Source organism: Rhinoraja longicauda, chromosome 11, assembly GCF_053455715.1.
Source record: "Rhinoraja longicauda isolate Sanriku21f chromosome 11, sRhiLon1.1, whole genome shotgun sequence".
Taxonomy (NCBI): Eukaryota; Metazoa; Chordata; class Chondrichthyes; order Rajiformes; family Arhynchobatidae; genus Rhinoraja; species Rhinoraja longicauda.
In genome coordinates this window covers 53,179,719-53,206,875 of record NC_135963.1, presented here as the reverse complement: position 1 = coordinate 53,206,875, position 27,157 = coordinate 53,179,719, and the positions used below count along the sequence as shown (strand labels likewise).

At 46.4% G+C, this 27,157-nt stretch overlaps 1 protein-coding gene across 1 annotated transcript in view; it reads right to left on the bottom strand.

The window, feature by feature from the left end:
• The window catches only part of LOC144597930 (potassium channel subfamily T member 2-like), a 475,868-nt gene that overhangs the window by 193,312 nt on the left and 255,399 nt on the right, over positions 1–27,157 (bottom strand). Inside the window, exons 18-21 of the mRNA XM_078407745.1 lie at positions 23,022–23,251; positions 18,421–18,637; positions 15,557–15,662; positions 11,401–11,573 (exon numbers count right to left, since the gene is read on the bottom strand). Coding sequence (XP_078263871.1) covers positions 11,401–11,573; positions 15,557–15,662; positions 18,421–18,637; positions 23,022–23,251 — 726 coding nt within the window. The remainder of the gene's footprint in view (positions 1–11,400; positions 11,574–15,556; positions 15,663–18,420; positions 18,638–23,021; positions 23,252–27,157) is intronic.

Here is a 27,157-nt window from a genome sequence, read left to right as displayed (position 1 = left end):
GCAATCAATGCGAGATAAGTTGTTCATTTTAAAGCTGAGATTGGTTTGCAAAAATCCATCAAAGGTATTAGTGGAGCAAAGTCAGATTGTGGAGTTAGGGCATCAATCGACCGGGGTATCACAGTGGAAGTCTCAATCAACCGGAGACAGACACTAAAAGATGGAGTAACTCAGCGGGTCAGACAGCATCTCTGGAGAAAAGGAAGAGGTGATGTTTTGGGTCAAGACCCTTCTTCAGATGCTCAATCAATCATGGATTAATGAATTATTCATGGGCCATGAATTAACCAGGGTGGCAAAGGCTTGGACTTCTGAATGGCCCGTTCTTGTTCTCCAGTCCTAGTGTGCGCTAGGCTTTATGAAGTCACGTACAGGCAATTATGAGTTTACACTCCCTGCAGAAAATTGGGCGGCACATTGGCACAAGCTCTCCCTCATTGTCAGCGAGACAGAGGAGGTTGTGATCGACTTCAGGAAGTGACGCTGCAGTGTACATTGACGGCACTGAAGTAGAGGTGGTTGATAGCTTCAAATTCCACCCCCGCGGCTCCATAAACCCATCCCCATTGTCCTCCTACCCTACCCCAAAAAAGGGAATATTCAGGAGAGTGGTTTGCACGACTCACGAAGGTCAGCGACTCTGGCTCAGTGCGCTAGCAACACCGGTTAGACTGCTACAACCTCAATAATGATGCATGAATCATAATATACAGCAGCACAGTGTCCCAGTGGTAGAGCTGCTGCCTCCCAGCGCCAGAGACCCGGGTTCCATCCTGTCTTCGGGTGCTGTCTGTACGGAGTTTGCACGTTCTCCCCGTGACCGCGTGCGCTTTCTCCGGCCGCTCCGATTTCCTCCCACGCTCCAAAGACGTGCGGGTTATTTGGCCTCTGTAATTTGTCCCTCGAGTGTAGGGTCGTGCTAACTGGTCAGTGCAGACTCGGTGTGCCGAAGGGGCTGTTTCCGCACGTAAAGTCCAATATGCAAGTAATGACTTTGAAAACGTCCAAGAAGAAATACTATCTAGCGAAAAGGTGCACAGTTTTAGAGAGAAGGACAGCGGAGCGCAAGGTAGAACACCTCAAGTGCACACTGACACCTGTCTTGCCCAATGCCCTGTCCTGTATTGCCACCCCTTTGCTCCTAGTGCCCCCCAGGTAATCCCTCAGGCCTCCTGGGGGCAGTGCTGCCCACTTTGGGAACCACTGCTCCAGTGCATCACATGTGTCAAGATGAATTATCAAGTACTCATTTCCTCCATTGTTCTTCAGAGCTTCAACCAAGGGAGATTTCATTTATTTAAGCATGGCTAAAGAGCGAGTTGTATTTTAACTTGCTACGGTGTGAGTATAAATTACACTGATCACAACAAAGGCTTCTGAACATAATGAGAGTTGAGTGTAGCTTATTGTCACGTGTCCCGAGGTACAGTGAAACGCTTTTGTTGCGTGCTAACCAGTCAGCAGAAATACAATGCACTATTACAATCGAGCCATCCACTGTGTATAGATGCAGGATAAAGGGAAAAATGTGAATAACATTTAGTGCAAGATAAAGTCCAGTAAAGTCTGATCCAAGATAGCCCGAGGGTTTTCAATGGGGGAGAGAAGAGCTCAGGAATGCTCTCTACTTGGTGGTGGGATGGTTCAGTTGCCTGATAACATGACAAAGCAGAAAGCGACAGCTTAAACAATTTTGCTCAATGTTATTTAGTTTAGTTGAGAGAGACAGGCAAGGGAGCGGGCTCCTCGGCCCACCATTGGCGACCATGATCACATTGAATGGTGGTGCTGGCTCGAAGGGCCGAATGGCCTACTCCTGCACCTATTGTCTATTGAACACCTGTTCACACTATTTTTCATATTTTTCATATTTCAGATACAGCGCGGAAACAGGCCCTTCGGCCCACCAAGTCCGCGCCGCCCAGCGATCCCCGCACACTAACACTATCCCACACACACCAGGGACAATTTTTACATTTACCCAGTCAATTAACCTACATACCTGTACGTCTTTGGAGTGTGGGAGGAAACCGAAGATCTCGGAGAAAACCCACGCAGGTCACGGGGAGAACGTACAAACTCCTTACAGTACAGCACCCGTAGTCAGGATCGAATCTGAGTCTCCGGCGCTGCATTCGCTGTAAAGCAGCAACTATACTGCTGCGCTACCGTGCCGCCCACTAGTTCTATGTTATCCCACTTTCTCATCATGGTTTGTCATGGACATTGTGGGCCGACGTGTCTGTTCCTGTGTTCAGTTTAGTTTAGAGATACAGCATTTTAAACAGGCCCTTTGGCCCACTGAATCCACGCCGATCATCGATCATAAGAGTATAAATAGTGTAAGAAAATAACTGCAGATGCTGGTACAAATCGAAGGTATTTATTTCACAAAATGCTGGAGCAACTCAGCAGGTCAGGCAGCATCTCAGGAGAGAAGGAATGGGTGACGTTTCGGGTCGAGACCCTTCTTCAGTCTGAAGAAGGGTCTCGACCCGAAACGTCACCCATTCCTTCTCTCCTGAGATGCTGCCTGACCTGCTGAGAAGAAGGGTATGAACATTGACTTCTCTAACTTTAGATAGTTCCTCTGTCCTTCTCTCCCCCTCCCCCTTCCCAGATCTCCCTCTATCTTCCTGTCTCCACCTATATCCTTCCTTTGTCCCGCCCCCCTGACACCAGTCTGAAGAAAGGTCTCGACCCGAAACGTCACCCATTCCTTCTCTCCTGGAATGCTGCCTGACCCGCTGAGTTACTCCAGCACTTTGTGAAATAAGAGTATAAATGATGGATTGAAAGATACAGCATGGAAACAGGCCCTTCGGCCCATCAAGTCCATGCCGACCATTAGTCACCTGTTCACACATGTTCTATGTGATCCCACTTTCTCATCCACTTCTTACACACAAGGGGAAATTTTACAGAGGGCCGATTAATCCACAAACCCGCACGCCTTAGGGATGTGGGAGTAAAGGCCATGCAGTAGGAGCTTACAATGACTCTCTGAAAAGAGACTCAACTCCACATAGACAGCACCCGAGGTCAGGATGGAACCCGGGTCTCCCGCATCGTGAAGCAGCAGTTCTACCAGCTGCCCCATTGTGCATTATTAAATATCTCCGTGAGATACAAATTGGTGAGAAGATTGTAGTTCAATACAACCTAATGCCAGTAGGTGGCAGACGCTACCTAAACATTGAGAAGGCTTTGAGACACGAGATCAGTCCCGCTCAAGTAAACACAACTCCAGTCTTGTTCAGAAATCATCTTATCACTGATTACAAGATCCATCAATAAGCACATCTTAAGTATCTATAAGCTAACAGATGTTGTGGTATTTTAATATCTCTGTTAAAGATGATAATTCAGGAAAAAAAGAATTCATTGAATTTCGAGCACTTTTACCCAAAATTTTGAATTATTTTCAAAGGTTTGTAGGTTAATTGGCTTCTGTAAATTGTCCTTCGTGTGTAGGATGGAACTAGTGTACGGGGTGATCGCTGGTCGGCGCTGACTCGGTAGACCAAAGGGCCTATTTCCACGCTGTATCTCTAAAACTAAAAAAGGTCACACCTCTTCAAACATCCATGACCTGTTCAGCCAGGAGTTCCAATGCCAACCACTCCTCCTCTCAACACCCCTCCGATCCAACCATCAATTAAATCTCTGATCATTAGTTCTGCTGTCTGGAATGGAAATAGTTCCTCGCGTTCACCTTGATCAAGCCCCTCATATTTTTATACAACTCAATTAAATTTTCCCTCCATCTCCTCCCTCCTCATGGATACTCTCTCAGCTTAGACACTTATCATTGTCCTCGTATTCCCTAACCCCTGTAACATTCCCATAAATATCCTCCGCATCAGCGGGGCAATCACTTTCGTCCTGTTATGTTAATGTACTTTAGCTGTGGCCGAACCAATTTTAAGCTTAGTAATAATAACAGTAAGCTTGGGCATCTTAGAACCCAACGGAATGAACGTTGGTTTTATAAATTTCAAGTAACTCCTCCATTGCATTCCCTCCCCCCCCCTCCCTCCCCCACCCCCCACCCTCGGCATCCTGCTAGTTCCACTGTTCGCATCTTTGTACCCCAGTCGTTATTTAGATTTTAGATTTAGATTTATTTTTAGATTTAGAGATACAGCGCGGAAACAGGCCCTTCGGCCCACCGAGTCCGCGCCGCCCAGCGATCCCCACACATTAACACTATCCTACACAGACTAGGGACAATTTTTACATTTACCCAGTCAATTAACCTACATACCTGCACGTCTTTGGAGTGTGGGAGGAAACCGAAGATCTCGGAGAAAACCCACACAGGTCACGGGGAGAACGTACAAACTCCGTACAGACGGCGCCCGTAGTCAGGATCGAACCTGAGTCTCCGGCGCTGCATTCGCTGTAAGGCAGCAACTCTTCCGCTGCGCCAACAATGGGCCATTATGGACCCCACCCTTCCTGAGGTCATCTGTGGTCGGCCCTGATTTGTTCTGGCTTTTTGAAGTGAAGACGTGAAGGATTGTAGGTTAATTGACTTCTATAAATTGTCCCTAGCATGTGAGATAGAGCTTGTGTACAAGTGGTCGATGGTCGGCACGGACTCGGTGGACCGATGGGTCTGTTTCCACTCTGTGTGCCTAAACTAAACTAAACTACTGCTCCAATCCCTTCGACACACCCGTTACCCTCTCAAAAGATTCCATGAAGTTAATCAGGCTTGACCTTCTCTTAATGAATAAACCAACACCATGCCCGATTAATCTGTAGCTCGCCAAACATTGATTTACATTTCTCCTCAGGATTTCCAGCTCCCAGTCTCAGACTGACTGACCCCAAATTACTCCTCTCATCTGCTTCACCCTTCATGAACAGTCGAGTCATAGAGTCATAGAATGATACAGAGTGGAAACAGGTCTGTCGGCCCAACTTCCCCACACCGGCCACACTACACTAATCCTACCTGCCTGCGTTTGGTCCATATCCCTCCAAACCTGTCCATGTATCTGCCTAACTGTTTCTTAATTGTTGGGATAGTCCCTGCCTCCTCTGGCAGCTTGTTCCGTACACCCACCACCCTTTGTGTGAACAAGTTACCCCTTCAGATTCCTATTAAATCTTTTCCCCTTCACCTTAAACTTTTGTCCTCTGGTCCTTGATTCACCTACTCTGGGTAAGAGACTCTGTGCATCTCCCCGATCTATTCCTCACATGATTTTATACACTATAAGATCATCCTTCATCCTCCTGCGCTCCAAGGAGTAGAGCCCCAGCCTACTCAACCTCTCCCTAGAGCTCAGAACTTCGGTATCTCATCTAAAATCATGAAGGGAATAGCTAGGGTGAATGCACAGAGTCTTCTACCCTGCACAGAGGAATTGAGAGCTCATGACATGGGTTTAACGTGAAGGGGGAAAGATTTACCAGGAACCTAAGGGGCTATTTTTTTTACACAAAGAGCGGTGGGTATATGGAATGAGCTGCTGGAGGAGGTAGTTGAGGCTGGCACTATCGCAACGTTCAAGAAACAAAGGATAGGAAAGGTTTCAAAGGAAATGGGCCAAATGCAGGCAGGTGAGACTAGTGCAGATGGGAGATAGACACAAAATGCAGGAGTAACTCAGCGGGACAGGCAGTTTCTCTGGAGAGAAGGAATGGGTGATGTTTTGGGTCGAGACCCTTCTTCAGACTGAGAGTCAGGGGAGAGGGATATGTGTGGATGGAACATGTTGGTCAGCATGGGCAGGTTGGGCCAAAGGGGCTGTTTCCACGCTGTGTGACTCGAGGACTCAGGACTTCTTGCAAACTATTTGCCAGCTCCCAATCTCAGACTGACTGGCCCAAAATTACTCATCTTATCTGATTCACCCTTTACAAACAGTCGTATCTCATCTGAATTCATGAAGAGGAATTGGCAGGGTGAATGCACAGTCTCTTACCCAGAATAGGGGAATCAAGAAGCACAGGACATCGGTTTAAGGTGAGGGATGAAAGATTTGATAGGAACCTGAGGTCCAACTATTTCACAGCGGACCTGATGCTGAGAATGAGTGTACCTGTACATAGCATCAAAGAGAGTCCACTCTGGTTATAGGTGCTGGCTGTACATCATTGCCTAGAGACTCTTGAGGGACAAGATTTAATAGAAACCTGAGGGACAACTTTTCACACAGAGGTTGTTGGGTATAAGGAACGGGCTGCCAGAGGTAGTTGGGATGGGTACCATACAACATTTTAAATGCATTTGGACGGTACATGGATAAGAAAGATTTCGAGAGACGTGGCCCAGACATGGGCAGGTGGGACTGGTGTTGATGGGGTAGGGCTTAGTTGGGCCAAAGGGCCTCTTTCTATGCTGTCCGGCTCTATGACTCCATCTGCAATCTCCCAGTTCTCTGGCATCAGGCCTGCAGTGAAAGAGCCCTTGAAAATCATGGGTTTGAAAATGGCGCCAAAACCCAACGCCTCTTGCATGCGGGCTCAGTGGACTATTTCTGCACACTCTGCTAACCGGGGATTGTGCTTAGGTACGGCAACAGGCTGTAAAGAATTTCATTGTGCGTTTGCACATGCGACAATAAAGAATTTATTTCGAGAGGACCAGAATACAAAAACAGTGATGTGATGCTGAGGCAGTGGTCAGACCGCATTTGGAGTGTTGTGAGCAATTTTGGCCCTATATCTGAGGAAGAGCCAGCTCTGGAGAGGGTCCAGAGGAGGTTTACGAGAATGATCCCAGGAATTAGTGGGTTAACATATGATGAGCGTTAGGAAAAGGGGACGTACAACGAGATCTGGGTGTCCTAGTGCATCAGTCACTGAAAGGAAGCATGCAGGTACAGCAGGCAGTGAAGAAAGCCAATGGAATGTTGCCCTTCATAACAAGAGGAGTTGAGTATAGGAGCAAAGAGGTCCTTCTGCAGTTGTACAGGGCCCTAGTGAGACTGCACCTGGAGTACTGTGTGCAGTTTTGGTCTCCAAATTTGAGGAAGGATATTCTTGCTATTGAGGGCGTGCAGTGTAGGTTTACTAAGTTAATTCCCGGAATGGTGGGACTGTCATATGTTGAAAGACTGGAGTGACTAGGCTTGTATACACTGGAGTTTAGAAAGATGAGAGGGGATCTTATCGAAACATATCAGATTATTAAGAGTTTGGACATGTTAGAGGCAGGAAACATGTTCCCAATGTTGGGGGAGTCCAGAACCAGGGGCCACAGTTTAAGAATAAGCGGTAGGCATTTTGAACGGAGGTGAGGAAAAACTTTTTCAGTCAGAGAGTTGTAAATCTGTGGAATTCTCTGCCTCAGAAGGCAGTGGAGGCCAATTCTCTGAATGCATTCAAGAGAGAGCTGGATAGAGCTCTTAAGGATAGCGGAGTCAGGGGATACGGGGAGAAGGCAGGAACGGGGTACTGATTGAGAATGATCAGCCATGATCACATTGAATGGTGGTGCTGGCTCGAAGGGCCGAATGGCCTCCTCCTGCACCTATTGTCTATTGTTTATCGGCACCGGCCCTGTACTCGCTGGAGTTTAGAAGGATGAAGGGGGACCTCATTAAAACATACAGAATAGTGAAACACCTGGGTAGAGTGGATGTGGAGAGGATGTTTCCACAAGTGGGAGAGTCCAGGACTAGAGGTCACAGCCTTGGAATAAAAGGACGTTCCTTTAGTAAGGAGATGAGGAAGAATTTCTTCAGTCAAGAGGTCGGTGAATTTGTGGAATTCATTGCCGCAGAAGGCTGTGGAGGCCGTCAGTGGATATTTTTAAGGCTGAGATAGATTCTTAATTAGTACGGGTGTCAGGCGCTTATGGGGAGAAGGCAGGGGAATGGGTTTGACAGGGGAAGATAGATCAGCCATGATTGAATGGCGGAGTAGACTTGGTGGGCCGACTGGGCTAATTCTGCTCCTATCACTTATGGACTGGTGAAGCATTGAACCGTAATCAGGAAAGCCAGCAACGACATGAAGTTGGATTTGATGAAAACATAAGACCTGTGTTGAGCAGCTCTATGGAACAAATGCCCTGGGTCCTGTCACTCAATGCTTCCTACACTGAGCTGCACGCATATTGACAATGTTGACTGCAACCCAGCACCTAGTATCAACAATTCTAGTTGAATAATTATCATTGCAAGCTGGAAGGCATTTAAAATCAACTGAGATTTTAAAATTGGCAATTAGAAAAGATTTAGTAATTAAAGCTGTTACACTTTAACAAGGTCTGAGAAGGTTATTGAATTAGCCAGAGTGTGTGATATTTTATACATGGCGTTAATGTAAGTGATGTTTTTAATAACAAATATGTAAATGGCACATGCCAAGGCAAGGGTAATATAAATGATGGATACTTCGCAGGTGCGCTTTCCCTTCCAAATCAGTGACAGGGCCGCTAGAACAGCCGCCTCCTCATAATGGAGTCACAAGGCACACGCACAAGGGTTTGAAGAAGGAACCCGATCTGAAATATCACCTCCCACACTCCAAGACATTCAGGCTTGTAGGTTGATTGACTTTGTATGTGCAATTTGTCCCCAGTGTGTGCAGGATAGTGTAAGTGTGCAGGGATCGCTGGTCGGTGCAGACTCGGTGGGCCGAAAGGCCTGTTTCAGCGCTGTACCTCTAGAAACCTAGTCCTTCAAACCAGTCCATCATTCAATGTGATTGCGGTTGATCTATCTCAGACTTCGCCCCTCTTCCTCTGTGCCAGAGCAGCCCCAGTCTTCAATACCACATTCTTTCAAATATATGTCTACCTTCCCTTTAAACACAGACGCTCCCTGACTTATGTAAGGGTTACAGGTACGTCCCATAGACCCTTGTATTAGTCAGATGTTATGTAAATCGGAAATGAAAGTGCTTTAATCCCTTACTCTGGATTATTTATTTTATCTCTTTATTCCCTCAAGTCATGATGTGTCCCACAAAAAGAAGATTGGTCCAGATTCAATGATACCCTTTGTCACATGTACCTAGGGACAGTGGAATGCATTGTTTTGCATACAACCCGGTAAAATCATGCAGCAAATCTCACCTAGGCAGCACACAAGTGTCGCCAGCTTTGGTGCCAACAAAGTTCTAAAAGTCCACCGAACATTGCTATCTACTGCTTGCTGCCATACGTGGCAACAGCCCCACCCCACCCCTCCCGACCCCACCCTGCCAGGTCCCCCTTCATTCTCTGCGGCTCATCCTTCCCTTGAATCTCGAAACTGCTGACAATAGATTGCCGCATGCTTTCTTGGAGGGGATGGTACTAAATGACACACAGAGGGGAGCACAGTGGCGCAGCTGGTAGAGCTGCCATCTCACAGCGCCAGAGATCTGGGTTCGATCCCGACTTCGGGTGGAGTCTGCACGTTCTCCCTGCGACCGCGTGGGTTTCCTCCGGGTGCTCCAGTCTCCTCCCACATCCCAAAGACGTGAGAGTTTGTCGTTTAATTGGCCCCCTGTAAATTGCCCCCTGGTGTGTAGGGAGTGGACGAGGAAGCAGGATAACATTGAAGGACGCGGGATAACGTGTGAAGGATGCTCACCGTAGTCTCGGTGGGCCGAAGGGGCTGCATCTCTAAACTAAACTTAAAAGGGCTGGTTTGACAAATGAACGGGAAGGCAAACCTCAAATTAATTCCTTCATTAAAAATGTTTTGAAGCCATAACCCTTACCGTAATAATTATTTTCATTGCTATTTAAGGACCAACATCAGTATTCAAAATACAAAAGAAAACTAATGGATAAAGCACGGTTGTCAACATCAATAAGTGTACACAGTTTAAATGTTTCCGTTGGACTTTGGCATTGACTGAGTAAGCAGTGAGTTGATCAAAATTGTCCATCTGTGCAGCGCAGTTGCAACACACCAATTTAAGATGTTTTTATGTGTGGACCAGTGCATTTTTTGAGGCATCCTATCCTGCATTCAGTGCTCCATTTTCACTGCAAAGCAAGGGAGAATCTGATGCCTTGCTCTATTTATGCACATCACCGTCAGGGCATTTATGAAGGTGGCCGTGAAATGCATCTTAATTAGATCTGCAGCTCATCAAATTAAAACTCGATGAACTCGCTCCGGATCTTGACAGCTAGTCTGAGGCAGGAGAACGGGCTGCTTTGCTAGTAAGTACAGAATGATCTTTTTTAAACAACACAAAGTGCTGGAGTAGGCAGCATCTTGTGTGTCTTAATCTTCTATATCCCAAGAAAAGCATAGCTATCTCTCATCATTCAACCATTCTATCTCTCACCCAAACACAGGTATAAATAACATAATGATAGGAATCTAAAGTTAACCCAGGTTATTAAACCAATTAATCTAGTGTCGGCAAAACATTATAATCTTTACAAAATTGTATGTTATCTTACATGATCAAAAGGCATTGCAAAATACTTGAGTCCAAGTGAGATTTCATTTGAAGCTCAACACTATTATAATGGAAACACAAGGAACAGCAGGTGCTGGATTGTAGAAAAAAGGAACTGAAGATGTTCGTTTGCAAAAAAAGGACACATTGGTGCTGGTCTGAGACTCACTGGTCTGAGGGAAGGTCTCGACCCAAAACGTCCGCTATCATTGTTCTCCAGAGATGCTGCCTGACCCGCTGAGTCAGGCAGGTTGTAGATGCTGGGACTGAACATGGATAGGTGACGTTTCACATAGTGCTGGAGTAACTCAGCGGGTCAGGCAGCATCTGTGGAGAACATGGATAGGTGATGTTTCACATAGTGCTGGAGTAACTCAGCGGGTCAGGCAGCATCTCTGGAGAACATGGATAGCGGACGTTTTGGGTCGAGGAACCATTGGACCCTTGTGCCTGCTCCATGTGTCTCCATTATTTGCTTGAGATCTGAGTTTATGAGCACGGATGATCCTCTGACAAATCCGAACTTGCACTGACACCGATCAATGTTAGAGCCATCCTCACTGTCAGGGTGCATCAGTTTCTCCATTCACATAACCTCCACCTGTTCTACAAAGATGAATGTTCCTCTGCTCCGCCAACATTGGCTTCCTGCAGATTTCCAATTCAACATCATTGTAGGAGTGGCACAGCAGGTAGAGCCGCTGCCTCACAGCGCCAGAGACCCGGGTTCGATCTTAACCTCGGGTGCTGTCTGTGCGGAGTTTGCACGTTCTCCTCGTGAGCGCGTGATTTCGCCCGGGTGCTCCAGTTTCCTCCCACATCAGAAAAATGTGTGGGTTTGTAGGTTAAATTGGCCCTATTGTGCGGGGAGTGGATGAGAAAGTGGGATAACATCGAACTAGTGTGAACGGGCGATCGATGGTCGGCGTGGACTCGGTGGGCCGAAGGGCCTGTTTCCATGCTGTGTCTTTAAACTAAACGATGACAATGGTAAACCATCAAACAATGACAGAAGTCGGATCAAGTACTCACGGGTTATCCAGAAGCAGTATGATGGGATTTAACTCTTTTTTCGGCCTGTAGTAAGCTCGGAGAGGGACAATGAAGTTGTACAATCCATTTCCAGCAGTCTCTGCAGAGACAATGATAAGTTTGTTCCTGAAACCATATGCTTTTGCATCTTCATAGTAATTATGTTGGCACCCCTGGAGGGATAAAGAAAGATTACGTTCAATTATTTAAATAGGAACATATTTTCGTTTTACTAACGTTAAGTGAAGATAGCCTGCTGTCATTGATTAAAAAAAACATTTTTTTTTTGTTGCAAAAACAAAATCCTTTGAAAATATAAAGTAATGCAAATAGTGAGAGAAAAAAAGAATGCCTCATATTTGGCGTGGGCCACTTAGATCCCAGTGGTATGAACACTGATTTCTCGTAAAGTTTCTATAAGCCCTCCTCTCTCACCCTAGTCGTCATACTAGTTCCACTGTTGGCATCCCTGTATCACCTCTTCCCCAGCCAACAATGGACCATTGTGGACTCAACCCTTTCTTGGATATCTGATTGCCGACCCCGATTTGTTCTGGCCTTTTCATACCTCCAGTTCCCTCCCTTCTACTTTCAGTCTGAAGAAGGGTCCTGACTCGAAATATCACGTGTTCTCTTTCTCTGCCTGACATGCCGAGTTACTCCAGCACTTTGTGTCTCTACCTGTTTAATTATTTGGTGGGGGCTGATAATTTTGATCCAAGCGCCATGCATCAGAAAATAAACGGAGACAACGTCATGTCAGGATTACGGAAGTGCAGTAGATAACTAGTGATGTGGTGTATGAGGCTTCCTGGCAGGGGACCACCTGAGATACAGGAGACAGCAGATGCTGGAACCTTCAGCAAAACACAAAGTGCTGGAGGAATTCAGCGGGTCAGGCAGCATCTGTGGAGGGAAACGGATTGAGATAGGTCACGACTGGAAATGTCGTCTCAGTCTGAAAGAAGAGTCTTGACCCGAAACGTCGCCTACTCATTCGCTCCACAGCTGCTGCCTGACCATAGAACAGTACAGCACAGGAACGGGCCCTTCGGCCCACAGTGCTCATGCTGAACATGATGCCAAGCTATTCAGAAAGTGCTGGAGGAACTCAGCGGGTTCGGCAGCATCAGCGGAGGAATGGATAGGCAGTTTTTTGGGCCGGGACCTTCTTCATACTCTCTCGAGTCTAAAAAAGTGTCCTGACCTGAAGTGTTGTCTGTCTATTCACCCAACAGATGCTGCCTGACCTGCTGGGTTACTCCAGCACTTTGTGCTTTACCTGCAGTATGCATCCATTATGGGAAACCTTTTTTTTAAAATCTCACATTAGGAGGAAATTACAAAGTACCTCAAGTTGTTCAAAAACATATAACATCAGATTAATGTGTGACAATATCTTAAAAGATTTTTGGAGACGCAAAGAGCTGCAGATGTTGGAATCTTGAGTAAGTCATAATGTGCTGAAGTAACTCAGAGGGTCAGGCAGCATCTGTGGTGAGAATGGACAGGCGATGTTTCAGGTCGGGACCTTTCTTCAGACTCAGAACAGTCTAAAGAAGGGTCACCATCCGAAACAATTGCCCATTCATTCCTCCACAGATGCTGCCTGGTCCACTGAGTTACTCCAGCACTTAGTGATTTACTCGGATTTACTTTGTGATTTACTCGGAAATATCTTTTGCTGCTTTCCAACGCCACTCTTGTGAAAACTACAAGAGGGTATATGACAAAGACAAATGTCTGTTTTGTTTTCCAACTTCCATGCAGGAATATCCGAAGAAGTACGGCCATATAACGTGAGAGAGGATACAGTGTATTTACAATAAGAAAAATAATCCTCAACTTCCCTTCATATTAAATCGGAAAGCATGCAAAATACACACTTTCAAACATGCCTCAGGGAATAAGAAATAAGAGATTGTTTTCCATTTGCTGCAGAATTATTAAGATGGTTAAGGGTGAGAATTACAATTATTGAAGCATTTATTTTAAGTCGTGTATATTTTGTAGACAGACTGGTGCCAGCGTGCTCATTGTTCCTTCATATTGGTGTCCATGATAGATCGATGTCCTGGTCGTTGCTGATGCTGTTCGACGGTCTAATCGCCGAACAATTTGTAGAGAGTTGTGGACGTAGCCCAGACCACAACACAAACCAACCTCTCTTCCATTGAGTCCATCTACACTTCACGTTGCCTCGGCAAGGCCACCAGCATATTCAAGGACCAGTCTCACTCCCTCTTCCTCCCCTTTCCCATCAGGCAAGTGTGAAAACGCACACCTCCAGGATTCAGGGGCAGTTTCTTCCCAGCTGTTATCAGGCAACTGAACTATCCTCACACCAACCATGGAGCGGTCCTGACCTCCCATCTATCTCATTGGAGACCCTCAGACAATCTTTAATTGGATTTTACTGGACTTTATCTTGCACTAAACCTTATGCCTTTTATCCTGTATGGATGGCATGGCTGAAATCCACTAACTGGATAGCGCACAACTAAAGCTTTGCACAGTAGCTCAGTACACGTGGCAATAAGCTAAACTAAACTCCATCTTGAGCCTTTGTCACTTATTCTACCCATCTGCTAATCAACCCCTCCCCCCCCCCCCCCACCCCCACCTGTATCCAACTATCACGTGCCAGGCTTTTCCATGTCCCACCTCTCTTTTCCAGCTTTATTCACCCCGACTCCATCAGTCTGACGTACGGTCATAACCAGATACAACATCCGCTCATTCCCTCCACTGATGCTGTCTGACCCACTGAGTTCCTCCAGCACATTGTGTTTTGTTCTAGATTCCAGCATCTGCAGATCTTTGCATCTGCATCTTAATGAATACATTTTATTTTCTCAACTTCCGTAATCTTTCTGCAATGTTAAAACATTGACAGTCTAGTTTTTAACTTTGTGGAGATGCCGACACGCAACACATGCCCTTATGTACCGTCACGACAAAGCACTGATCTCATGAAAGCAGATGCAGGTCCACCACCGATTCTCCGGCAACTAGTGGTCTGCACTTCCTTTAACCCTAACAAAAGTACGAAAGCGCACTTGAATTCCCCACCACAAGTGCCCCGAAAATGTGGCGTCTATGCTGGGTGAGGCGGCCGATCGCAACCTCATTGGGATTCCCGTGGCCGATCGGCAAGTCAAATTTGCCTCCTGTGGCCCGTGCCAGGCTTTGCCATGTCCCACCTCTCTGTTCCAGCTTTATTCACCCCTACTCCATCAGTCTGAAGTAGGGTCCCAACCAGATACAACATCGGCTCATTCCCTCCACTGATGCTGTCTGATCCACTGAGTTCCTCCAGCACTTCGTGCTTTGTTCTAGATTCCAGCTAAAGGGCCTGTCCCACTTTAGGCGCTTTTAAGGCGACTGCCGGTGACTAGGCTGTCGCCGACAGTTCGCCGGGTGTCGCGGGCATGATCGTGAGGAGTCTTCAAAGAGAGGCTCCGGCGCGGGCCGTCTGGGCGTCGGAAACCGGCAGGCCCCTGGGTGGGGGCCGACATCGGGAGCTCCGGCAGCAGCAGCAGCAGCGGCAGCGTCTTCGTCCGCCCCGAATCGCAGAGCTTGGGTCGGCCCGCCGCGGACCTTTCACCGTCCGGCACGGCCTGAAATAGGCCGCGGGATTTTCTCCGCCCGGCGGGGGCTTCAATGTCGGGAGCCCCGACCGCCCCGACGTGGCAAATCCAACAGCCTGACCGCGGGAGAAGACGGCAGGGGAAGAGAGAAAGACATTCTGGTCTTCCATCACAGTGAGGAGGTGACTGGAGGAGACTCACTGTGATGGATGTTTCTTTTTTGTTTGGTGTTAGTTTATGATTGTATGTGTTATTGCATTTTTATTGATTATTCTTATTGGTCTTATTGTTGAACTGCGGGTAATGTTTCATTTCACTACACATTTATGTGTATGTGACAAATAAACGACTATTGCCTATTGAGATGGACCGGTCAGATACCGCTGGACTTCTCTCCGAGGCTGTGACCTCTCTTGGTCCGGCAAAACGGATAATCCAGAAAGGCTCTGGAACCGAGGGTGCCGGAAAATCGGTGGTGCGACTTTGCTAATGCCGGATTTGAAACCATTTCTTCCAACAAAAGATAAATTATGTTCTATAAGAGAAGGCAATATCTGAAATCCTACCTTATCCAGTCTAAGGCAGCAGAGTGTAACTTTCACCCGAAGCAAGTGACACAATGTTGGTGAACTTCCAATGTAGGGTGAATTGGGAGGGTATCCTTTGACATACCTAAAACAAATAGCATCAGTCACTTTAAGCTGAAAATCTTAAAATATTTCTATATTTTTTCTGTTTTCCCAGGAAATACATTTAACAGCTGTGCAGGTAAAGCATTAATAAATGATCAGCAGCCATTCTCCTGATGAGATACCCTTGTATCAAATAAATAAAACCATTGTATTTACAGCATTGTCCTGTACTTTAAATATATAGCATCATAGATTCATACGGCGTGGAAACAGGCCCTTCGGCCCAACTCGTCCAGGTTGACCAAGGTCCTCCATCTAAGCCAGTCCCATTTGCCTGCACTAGGCCAATATCCCTCTTCATAACGCAAGCATCTATATACTAAAACTCTCGTTAGTTTGTTTGTTTGTTCCTGGACTACAGCCAAAACGGTACACGATAGTGTGACAATTTTAGGCCCACTTTACTCACCGTCGTCCCTTTGGTGCAAATGGAAGAAGTTTCATTGAAATCGGCGTTATATTTTTAAAGTTATTCACATTTTAAAGTTTAAATCTATCTCCTGGGGAGGGAGGGGGAGGGAGGAAGGGGGGGGAGGGGGGAGAGGGAGGGGGGAGGGGGGAGGGGGTGGAGAGGGGGAGGAGAGGGTGCTGCACCAATGCAGGAGAGGCTTGGGCCCAACTGGTCCACTTGGTCTGGTAAAGAATAGATTTGGATCACGGCTAGTTAAGTTAGTTAGTAATTATATACTGCTTTCAGCTCTCCCCTCAGCTTCTGACGCTCCAGAGAAAACAACCCAAGCCAAGGAGCAACACGGTGGTGCAGCGGTAGAGTTGCTGCCTTACAGCGTCAGAGACCCAGGTTCAACCCTGACTACGGGTGCTGTCTGCGCTAAGTTTGTACGTTCTCCCTGTGATCGCATGAGTTTTCTCCGGGTGCTCCGGTTTCCTCCCTCATTCCAAAAAGACGTGCAGGCTTGTAGGTTAATTCGATTCTGTAACTTTTCCCTGTTGTGTAGGAAAGTGCTAGAGTATGGGGTAATCACTGGTCGCCACGGGCTCGGTGAGCCGAAGGGCCTGTTTCCCCACCGTATCTCAAAAGTCGAAAAGATATTTAAAAGACATTTGGACAGGTACGTAGATAGGAAAGATTTAGAGGGATATGGGTCAAACGCGGGCAGGTGGGATTAGTGTAGATGGGGCATCTTGATCGGTGTGGGCAGGTTGGTCTGAAGGGCCTATTTTTGAGCTGTATTCTGTTTGTGCTGTACTGTTCCATGTTCTATGTCTGTCCAGCTTCTCCTTGTAGCTAATACCTCCCAATCCTCCTGCATCAAAGCGCACAGCACACCAGGTTACTGAAGACACAGTGAGCCAGTGGTAAGGAGTGGAGAGAGGTCTCTCTGACCAAAAGATTCCCAGCAAGACAACAACTCAACCACACCAACTTTGAATCAATTTGTGATAAAGTGTAAAGTGTTGAACCATTCAATCCTTCCGTCTGGGAGGATTACACGCAGATATGGTTCCACGGCTTGAAACCAAAGACAAATGAACTCTGAACATAATGCATGCTGGAGTTTCAAATCTACAAACTGAACCGACCCAACACTGAGCACATCATTAATTAGGATGCAACACTTGCATTTTGTACCTGTTTTTCTCATTAATTATAAACGTATTTATTATTGGGGCCTAGCTTGTAGAGCCGCTGCCTCATAACGCCAGAGACCCGGGTTCGATCCTGACCTCGGGTGCTGTCAGTGTGGAGTTTGCACGTTCTCCCAGTGACTGCGTGGGTTTCCTCTGGGTGCTCCGGTTTCCTCCCACATTGCAGAGGCGTGCGGGTTGATAGGTTAATCGGCCTCTGTAAATTGCTCCTAGTGTGCGTGGGGAATGGATGGGTAAGCGGGCCAACATAGAACTAGTGTGAACGGGCGATCGATGGTCGGCGTGGACTCAGTGGGCCGAAGGGCCCGTTTACACATGTATCTCTCAATCAATCAATTATGCTCTGATCTTACAAAAGGCAGTGCACAGAATATGATACAGTCCTATTTACATGGACAGCCAGCTATTTGAAATATAATGAATATAATTCATAATACGGATGATGCACCAAAGTATTCAGATCTCACATATTCTCAGACACTTTCTGCACAGGTTCGAATAAAAGAAGCTGATTACACTGAAACAATGAACCTTCTAGTTATAAATAACAGGAAGAGATTAATGCTGTTACCTTCAGGGAGAATATCTTTTAAACCAACCCATTGAAAATAATAAGACTGTATCTCCCATTAATATATCTTACCCTCTTTAAAATGCTAAATGAAAGTTCATGTAATTAGAGGCAGATAACATGTTCCCAATGTTGGGGGAGTCCAGAACAAGGGGCCACAGTTTGAGAATAAGGGGTGGGCCATTTAGAACGGAGATGAGGAAGAACTTTTTCAGTCAGAGGGTGGTGAAGGTGTGGAATTCTCTGCCTCAGAAGGCAGTGGAGGCCAGTTCGTTGGATGCTTTCAAGAGAGAGCTGGATAGAGCTCTTAAGGATAGCGGAGTGAGGGGGTATGGGGAGAAGGCAGGAACGGGGTACTGATTGAGAGTGATCAGCCATGATCGCATTGAATGGCGGTGCTGGCTCGAAGGGCTGAATAGCCTACTCCTGCACCTATTGTCTATTGTCTATTGTCTATAGTTTGCATTTCTTGTAAACACATCTTTAAACAGCTGTAATGAGAAAATTCCAAACTATAATGTTTGGCGCACAGTGGAGTATAGAACTAGTGAAACCTTACTCCATGGCCGAGGATGAATCTTCATCAGAAGGATTGGCTTCATCTTCCGACTGATCACTTAGAAGCTCACTAGCTTGGAAGGAGGTGACATCCGCTACTTCCAACACCGGGGCGATGCTGGTCCTCCTGCATTCTTTATCGCCAGCAGAAGGGAGGGTCAAGGTCGGGCCAGTCGGAGGTCGACACCTTGTATCCTGGAGGTCTATGGCTACGGTGCCTAAAAGTAATTAATATTATTAAAACAACTGCCAATGAATCAATATTGGTTAATAAATGTAGAAACAAGCAACTGCAGATGCTGGTTTATAAAAGAAGACACAAAGTGCTAGGGTAACTCAGCGGGTCAGGCAGCATCTCTGGAGCAGCGGAGGAAGGAATTACAAGCTGCTGGTTTACACCGAAGATACCCTTCTGAAGAAGGGCTTTGACCCGAAACATCGCCTATTCCTTTTCTCCAGAGATGCTGCCTGACCCGCTGAGTTTCTCCAGCACTTTGTGTCTTCTTTGTTTCGTGTTCTTGTTCTATGTCTGTATAAAACTTGAGAGTCTTCAAGGTACAATGGAAATCTTTATTACATTAACTCAATGCTGGCAGCAAGACAACTAAAATGGCTGCAACCCCACGACCTGACTGAACACTCCACACTGTGTGCAGCCAAGATAACTATGTACAAAACATCTCCCTTTGTCCTGTGCAGCGCCACCTGCTGCACGGGAGGAGCAACGGGTCCTCCCATCCCACACAGTCCACCAAACATCACACTTTGGTTTATAATGAGTGCAGTGTGGCATATGAAAATTGATTTTACAACAGCCTTCAAATAATGTAGAAACAAGGAACAGCAGATGCTGGCTTACAAAAGAAGACAGTGCTGGATCTCTGAAGAACTTGGATGGGTGACATTTCAGGTCAGGACCTTTCTTCAGACTGATGTATCAGTGTGATCACTTCGAAGCTCACTAGCTTGGATGGAGGTAACATCCGATACTTCCAAAACCGGGACAATGCCAGTCCTCCTGCATTCTTTATCGCCAGCAGAAGGGAGGGTCAAAGTCGGGCCAGTCAGAGGTCGACACCTACTGGGTCAGTTGGGGGTCTATGACTACTGTGCCTAAAGTAATTAATATTATTAACCGGAAATGTCACTCATCCATGTTCTCCAGGGGTGCTGCCTCACCCGCTGAGTTACTCCAGCAATGTTTGCCTTTTTTTGGTTAGTAATGTGTGCATACGGAAATTGATTTTCCAATGACTTTAAAATTGAGTCATGGCAACCTGCATTTGCCGCATGATGAAATATTGATTCTGGGTCACATTTTATTGAAACGGAAGATCTCATGACATGCTCCGTTTGGCAACAGTTGTAAATGGTAGGTTGTAAAGTCCACCTGCTGGGTGTTTTACCCCAGTGATTTGAGGCATGAGTAGCAAAGGCCACATGCCATCTGGGACTTCAGCAGTATGAGGAGCAGGGAGGCAGGGTGGTGCAGTGGTAGAGTTGCTGCCCCACAGCGCTAGGGACTCGGGCTCAAACCTGACCACGGGGTGCTGTCTGCACGGAGTTTGTACGTTCTCACCTTGACCTGTGTAGGTTTTCCCCAGGTGCTACAGCTTCCTCCCACATTCCAAAGAGGTAGAGGTTTGTGGGTTAATTGGCTTCTGTAAATTGTAAATTGTCCCTGGTGTGTGTAGGATAGTGCTAGTGTACGGGGTGATCACCGGCTGCCGTGGACTCGGTGGGCTGAGGACCTGTTTATGCTTTGTATCTCTAAATTAAACTAAACTAAGCAGATAAGATCATACCATGCTGATAAGAGAAAAAATATCTATATACTAATACTCTTGTTTGTTTGTTTGTTCCTGAACTACAGCCAAAACGGTACACGATAGCGTGACAATTGTAGGCCCACCTTACTCACCGTTGTCCCTTTGGTGCTAATGGAAGAAGTTTCATTGAAATCGGTGTTATATTTTTTAAGTTATTCACATTTTAAAGTTTAAATCTATCTCCTAGGGAGGGAGGGGGATGGAGGGAGGGAGGGGGGGAGGGAGGGAGGGAGGGAGGGAGGGGGTGGAGGGAGCGGATGGACGGAGGGGAGAGGAGGGAGGATAAGGGGGGTTGAGGGAGATGGAGTGGGGGGAAGGGAGGGGGAGGGGAAGGGGGGAGGGGGAGGGGAAGGGAGGGGGTTGGAGGGAGGGGGCAGGAGATGGTGCTGCACCAATGCAGGAGGGGTTTGGGCCCAACTTGGTCTTATAGTGTAATAAAAAGAAGGGTCTGAGGGTAACATAGCATCGGATGTTCAGTGTCAAATTAAAGAGAAAAAGATGTGTGGGCAGAAAGAATGGACAATGGGAGAAACAAGACAAAGAAAACAAAACAGGAAAGAGTAAAGATTAAAATATATTATAAGTTCATAACTCGTAGTAACTGAATTAGGACATTCAGCCCATTGAGTCCACTCTGCCATTTTATTCATGGCTGATCTATCTTTCCCTCTCAATCCCATTCTCCTGCCTTCTCCCAATTACCTTTGAGGTTTAAATCTGATCTTGTTTTAAAGTCTCGCAAAACAGTTTGCACCTGGAAGTATGAGACGACACACTTCCACCATTCTCACCTTTTCCCTTCTGATCTTACACTTTCGGTCTTTTCATCTCTGGCCTTTGTCCAACCATCTACCAATCAAACCCCAGCCCCTCCCCCCATTCATCTGCATCCACCTATCACTTGCCAGACCTTTGCCACCCCTTCCTCTTCCAACTTTCTCCCCCTTCTCCTCCACCACCACAATCAATCTGAAGAAGGGTCCTGACCCGAAAATTCACCAATCCATGTTCTTCAGTGATGCTGTGTTACTCCAACTGTGTTACTCCAGGGGAAAAAGGGTGCTTTGGATTGATTGTCCTATCTGTCAACAACTAGAGAGTGGTCCTGAGCTAACAACTACCTCACTGAAGACCCTCGGACTAACTTTAATCAGACTTTACCTTGCATTAAACGTTATTCCCTTGATCCTGTATCTGCACACTGTGGATGGCTCGTGTATAATCATGTCTAGTCTTTCCACTGACTGGATAGCAGGCAATAAAAAGCTTTTCATTGCATGAGTACACCTCGCATTAATAAGCTAAACTAAATTAAACTTAACATTTTCATGTAAAAGTAATTTGCTTGTGATTGAATTGAAAGGCAAATTGTTACCGTTTCAGTTTAGAGATACAGCATGGAAACAGGCTTTTTGCCCATTGAGTCAATAGACAATAGACAATAGACAATAGGTGCAGGAGGAGGCCATTCGGCCCTTCGAGCCAGCACCGCCATTCAATGTGATCATGGCTGATCATTCTTAATCAGTACCCCGTTCCTGCCTTCTCCCCGTACCCCCTGACTCCGCTATCCTTAAGAGCTCTATCCAGCTCTCTCTTGAATGCATTCAGAGAATTGGCCTCCACTGCCTTCTGAGGCAGAGAATTCCACAGATTCACAACTCTCTGACTGAAAAGTTTTTCCTCATCTCAGTTCTAAATGGCCTACCCCTTATTCTTAAACTGTGGCCCCTTGTTCTGGACTCCCCCAACTTTGGGAACATGTTTCCTGCCTCTAACGTGTCCAACCCCTTAATAATCTTATACGTTTCGATAAGATCTCCTCTCATCCTTCTAAATTCCAGTGTATAAAAGCCTAGTCGCTCCAGTCTTTCAACATATGACAGTCCCGCCTTTCCGGGAATTAACCTAGTAAACCTACGCTGCACGCCCTGACCACCTCTACACACTAGTTCTGTGTTATCCCACTTTCTCATCCACTCCCTACACACATTTGGGACAATTGACAGGAGGCCAATTAACTTACACTTCAGAGTTTATTTTGCTTTAGAGATACAGCACAGAAACAGGCCCTTTACTCACTAAATGCACGCCGACCAACGATCCCCATACACTGGCACTACTCAACATACCACAGACAGTTTACAATTTTTACTGAAGCCAATTAACCTATGAACCTGTAGTGTGGAGTGTGGGAGGTAACCGGAGCACCTGGAGAAAACCCACGCAGTCACAGGGAAAACCGTACAAACTCCGTACAGATGCACCCATGGTCAGGATTGAACCCGGGTCTCTGGCGCTGTGAGGCGGCCATCTACCACTGCGCCACTCTCAAACCCACAAGTCTGTGGATTAAACATTCTTGATATTTGCCTAACTGTTGCTTCACCACCCAGCCTTGCACCTTGTGAGGTCAGATTTAATTTAGTTTAGATTAGAGATACAGAGGGGAAAAAGACCCTTCGGCACACCAAGTCTGCACCGACTTGTGATCCCCGCACATTAACACTACCCTACGCACACACACGAGGGACAATTTTACATTGACCAAGGCAATTAACCTACAAACCTGTACGTCCTTGGAGTGTGGGAGGAAACCGAAGATCTCGGAGAAAACCCACACAGGTCACGGGGTGAATGTATAAACGCCTTACAGACAACACCCGTAGTCGGGATCGAACCCGGGACTCTGGCGCTGTGAGGCAGCAACTCTACCGCTGCGCCACCGTGCCCCCCTAAATGAGCGGAGAATGGAGCAGGTTGATGTGCTTACCCATGCTGGCGATGATGCTGTGAACAGGCAATCTGGAAGCTCCGTGATACATCATACTTGAAATACTATTTATGCTTCGTTCATTTTGCTTTATAAAAGCAGAGTTTTCTTCCTTGGTAATGTTAATATAAAAACAGATATCGGTGGAATTCATGAGAAACTGAGGACCCGGATTAAGTAGAATATTTTTATTTTCTTCTCTCTTCACAGCTATGAGACACGCTCCGTACCTGCAGAAGATCAGAAGAAAGGGAGGTTGAGCATTTCAGTAAAACGCAACGTGCTTGAGGGACTTGCAAGATGGCGCCAGAACGATCGACCCTGCATACTGCTTTAGAAGATGATCCATTGTACTCATGTACAGTATGATTGGACTGGACAGCATGCAGAATAAGCTGTTCACCGCGACTCTGGACACAAGACAATAAATAAACCAGCGAACTCAGCGGGTCAGGCCGCATCTATGGAGAGAATGGACAGGCGACACTGGGTCAGACTGAACACTCCATAGGATTGATGGGCGTTGATTTTACTTTTTTACCATCTGATAAATACTAATGTAGAGCTTAAACAAAAGCAGCTAATACTGGGAACACTCAGTCTTCGACCTGAAACGTTAACTCCACATTTATTTTCACGGATGCAGCCTGATCTAGTCATAGAGTCATACAGCATGGAAACAGGCCCTTCAGCCCAACTCATCCACGCGACCAAGATGTCCCATCTACACTTGGCCAACCTGCCCGCGTTTGGTCCATATCCCCCTAAACCTTTCCTGTGTCTTAAATGCAGTTTATTTTATTTTAAGGTAGTCACAAAAAGGTAGTCACAACTCTGGAGAGAAGGAATGGGTGGCGTTTCGGGTCGAGACCCGAAACGTCACCCAATCCTTCTCTCCAGAGATGCTGCCCGACCTGCTGAGTTACTCCAGATTATTATCTGAATGGTGTCAAGTTAGGAGGAGGGGGAGTTCAACGAGATCTGGGTGTCCTAGTGCATCAGTCAATGAAAGGAAGCATGCAGGTTCAGCAGGCAGTGAAGAAAGCCAATGGAATGTTGGCCTTCGTAACAAGAGGAGTTGAGTATAGGAGCAAAGAGGTCCTTCTACAGTTGTACCGGGCCCTGGTGAGACCGCACCTGGAGTACTGTGTGCAGTTTTGGTCTCCAAATTTGAGGAAGGATATTCTTGCTATGGAGGGCGTGCAGCGTAGGTTCACTAGATTAATTCCCGGAATGGCGGGACTGTCGTATGTTGAAAGGCTGGAGCGATTGGGCTTGTATACACTGGAATTTAGAAGGATGAGGGGGGATCTTATTGAAACATATAAGATAATTAGGGGATTGGACACATTAGAGGCAGATAACATGTTCCCAATGTTGGGGGAGTCCAGAACAAGGGGCCACAGTTTGAGAATAAGGGGTAGGCCATTTAGAACGGAGATGAGGAAGAACTTTTTCAGTCAGAGGGTGGTGAAGGTGTGGAATTCTCTGCCTCAGAAGGCAGTGGAGGCCAGTTCGTTGGATGCTTTCAAGAGAGAGCTGGATAGAGCTCTTAAGGATAGCGGAGTGAGGGGGTATGGGGAGAAGGCAGGAACGGGGTACTGATTGATAGTGATCAGCCATGATCGCATTGAATGGCGGTGCTGGCTCGAAGGGCTGAATGGCCTACTCCTGCACCTATTGTCTATTGTCTATTGTCTATTGTCCAGCTTTTTGTGTCTACCATCGATTTAAACCAGCATCTGCAGTTTTTTTTTTCTTTTAGTTTATTTTAGTTTAATTTTGAAATACAGCGCAGAAAAAGGCCCTTCGGCCCACCGAGCCCACACTGACCTGCGATCCCCACACATTAGCACTATCCTACACACACGAGGGACAATTTACATTTAGTCCATGCCAACTAACCTGCAAACCTGTACGTCTTTGTAGTGTGGAAGGAAACCATATATCTCGGAGAAAACCCTCTCAGTCACAGGGAGAACGTACAAACTCTGCACAGACAGCGCCCGTAGTTGAGATCGAACCAGGGTCTCTGGTGCTACAAGTGCTATAAGGCAGCAACTCCTCCACTGCGCCACCGTGCCGTGCCGCCCCTGTTATAGTACCTGCCTCAACTATCTCCACTGGCAAGCCCGTTCCATACACCCACTTCACTCTGAATGAAAAAGTCGTTCCTCAGGTTCCTATTAAATCTTTCCCTTCTCACTATAAACCTATGTCCTCTGGTCTGAAGAAACGTCACCCATTCCTTCTCTCCAGAAATGCTGCCTGACCCGCTGAGTTACTCCAGCTTTTTGTGTCTTCCTCTGGTACTTGATTCCCCTACTCTGGGTAAAAGTCTCAATCCTATCTATACCCCCTCATGACATTTCTCCACCTCTGTAAGATCACCACACAGCCTCCGGCGCTCCAGGGGTCTGCTGGGTGTTTGCAGCAGATAGGAGCCAGAGCAGACTATTCCCCTCCTCATCTGCTCCATTCATTAAGGCCATGGCAGAACTTTCACCACACAGCCACTGGGTGGCACAGCGGTACAGCGGTCGAGTTGCTGCCTTGCAGCTCCAGAGACCAGGGTTCGATCCTGTCTATGGGTGCTGCCTGTATGGTTGTGTATACATTCTCCCTGTGACCACATGTGCTACGGTTTCCTCCCATATTCCAAAGACGTGCAGGTTTGTAGGTTAATTGGCTTCTGTAAATTGTCCCTAGTGTGTTTGATTGAACTAGTGCATTAGTGTTCACTGGTCGGGATGGACTCAGTAGGCCAAAGATCCTGTTTCCATGCTGCATCTCCAAACTAAACATACTAACCCCATATAGTTCCTCCTCACACAGGAGGCCATTTGAACCATCCAGCTGATGCCTGTTCTCGGAACACACCTGCATTCCCAGTGTAAGAAAATAACTGCAGATGCTGGTACAAATCTAAGGTATTTATTCTCAAAATGCTGGAGTAACTCAGCAGGTCAGGCAGCATCTCAGGAGAGAAGGAATGGGTGATGTTTCGGGTCTTGACCCGAAACGTCGCCCATTCCTTCTCTCCTGAGATGTTGCCTGACCTGCTGAGTTACTCCAGCATTTTGTGAATAAATGCATTCCCATAAATCATTATTCTACAGAGTGTAATGGTTCCAAGATACTTTTACAATAGCATTGTTTAAGAAATAGCAAAAACATTCTGAATATTATAAACATGCAAGTTGCAAATTTTTCGCTCAGAATTTGGCTGCCAGAAATTTCTCAGCACTTTTGCAATCTGTGAAAGTAATTGAACAATCAGTACGACTTCATAATTAACATTTGAATAATTCAGAACCAAATGCGGTTACATCTGGTTTTGGCAAAGTGTGAAACCGCAATCCTCCGGATTCAAGGACAGCTTCTTCCCACCTGTTATCAGGCAACTGAACCATCCTTTCACCATGAGAGAGTAGTCCTGAGCTATCATTGATTTCATTGGAGACATTTGAATCATCTTTCATTCAACGTCATCAGACTCTACCCTGCACTAAATATTGTAGCCTTTATCTGTACATTGTGGATAGCTTGATGGCAATCATCGAGAGTCTTTTCTTTGACTGGATAGCACGCAAACAAAATCTTTTCACTGTACCTCGGTACATGTGACAATGGGTACGCTGTGGATAGCTTGATGGTAATCGGGTATAGTCCTTTATTTGACTGGGTAGCATGCAAACAAAACCTTTTCACTGAACATGTGATAATAACAAATTAAACTAAACATTTAAATGTTATTGTTGTATTATTTTACTCAAGTGCCATTTACAACACAACATTTTTCAGGGTCACCTGCAGAAAAGTAAAAAATATCGAGATGCACAGAGTCTCTTATCCAGAGAAGGTGAATCGAGGCCAAGGTGAATGAGAAGAGATTTAATAGGAATCCGAGGGGTAACTTTTTCACACAAAGGGTGGTGGGGATATGGAACGAGTTGCCAGAGGAGGTAGTTGAGGCAGGGACTATCTCAACGTTCAAGAAACAGTTAGTCAGGTACATGGATAGGACAGGTTTGGATGGAAATAGGCCAAACATGGGTAGGTGGGACTAGTGTAGCTGGGACATGTTGGCTAGTGTGGGCAAGTTGGGCCGAAGGACCTGCTTCCACGCTGTATCA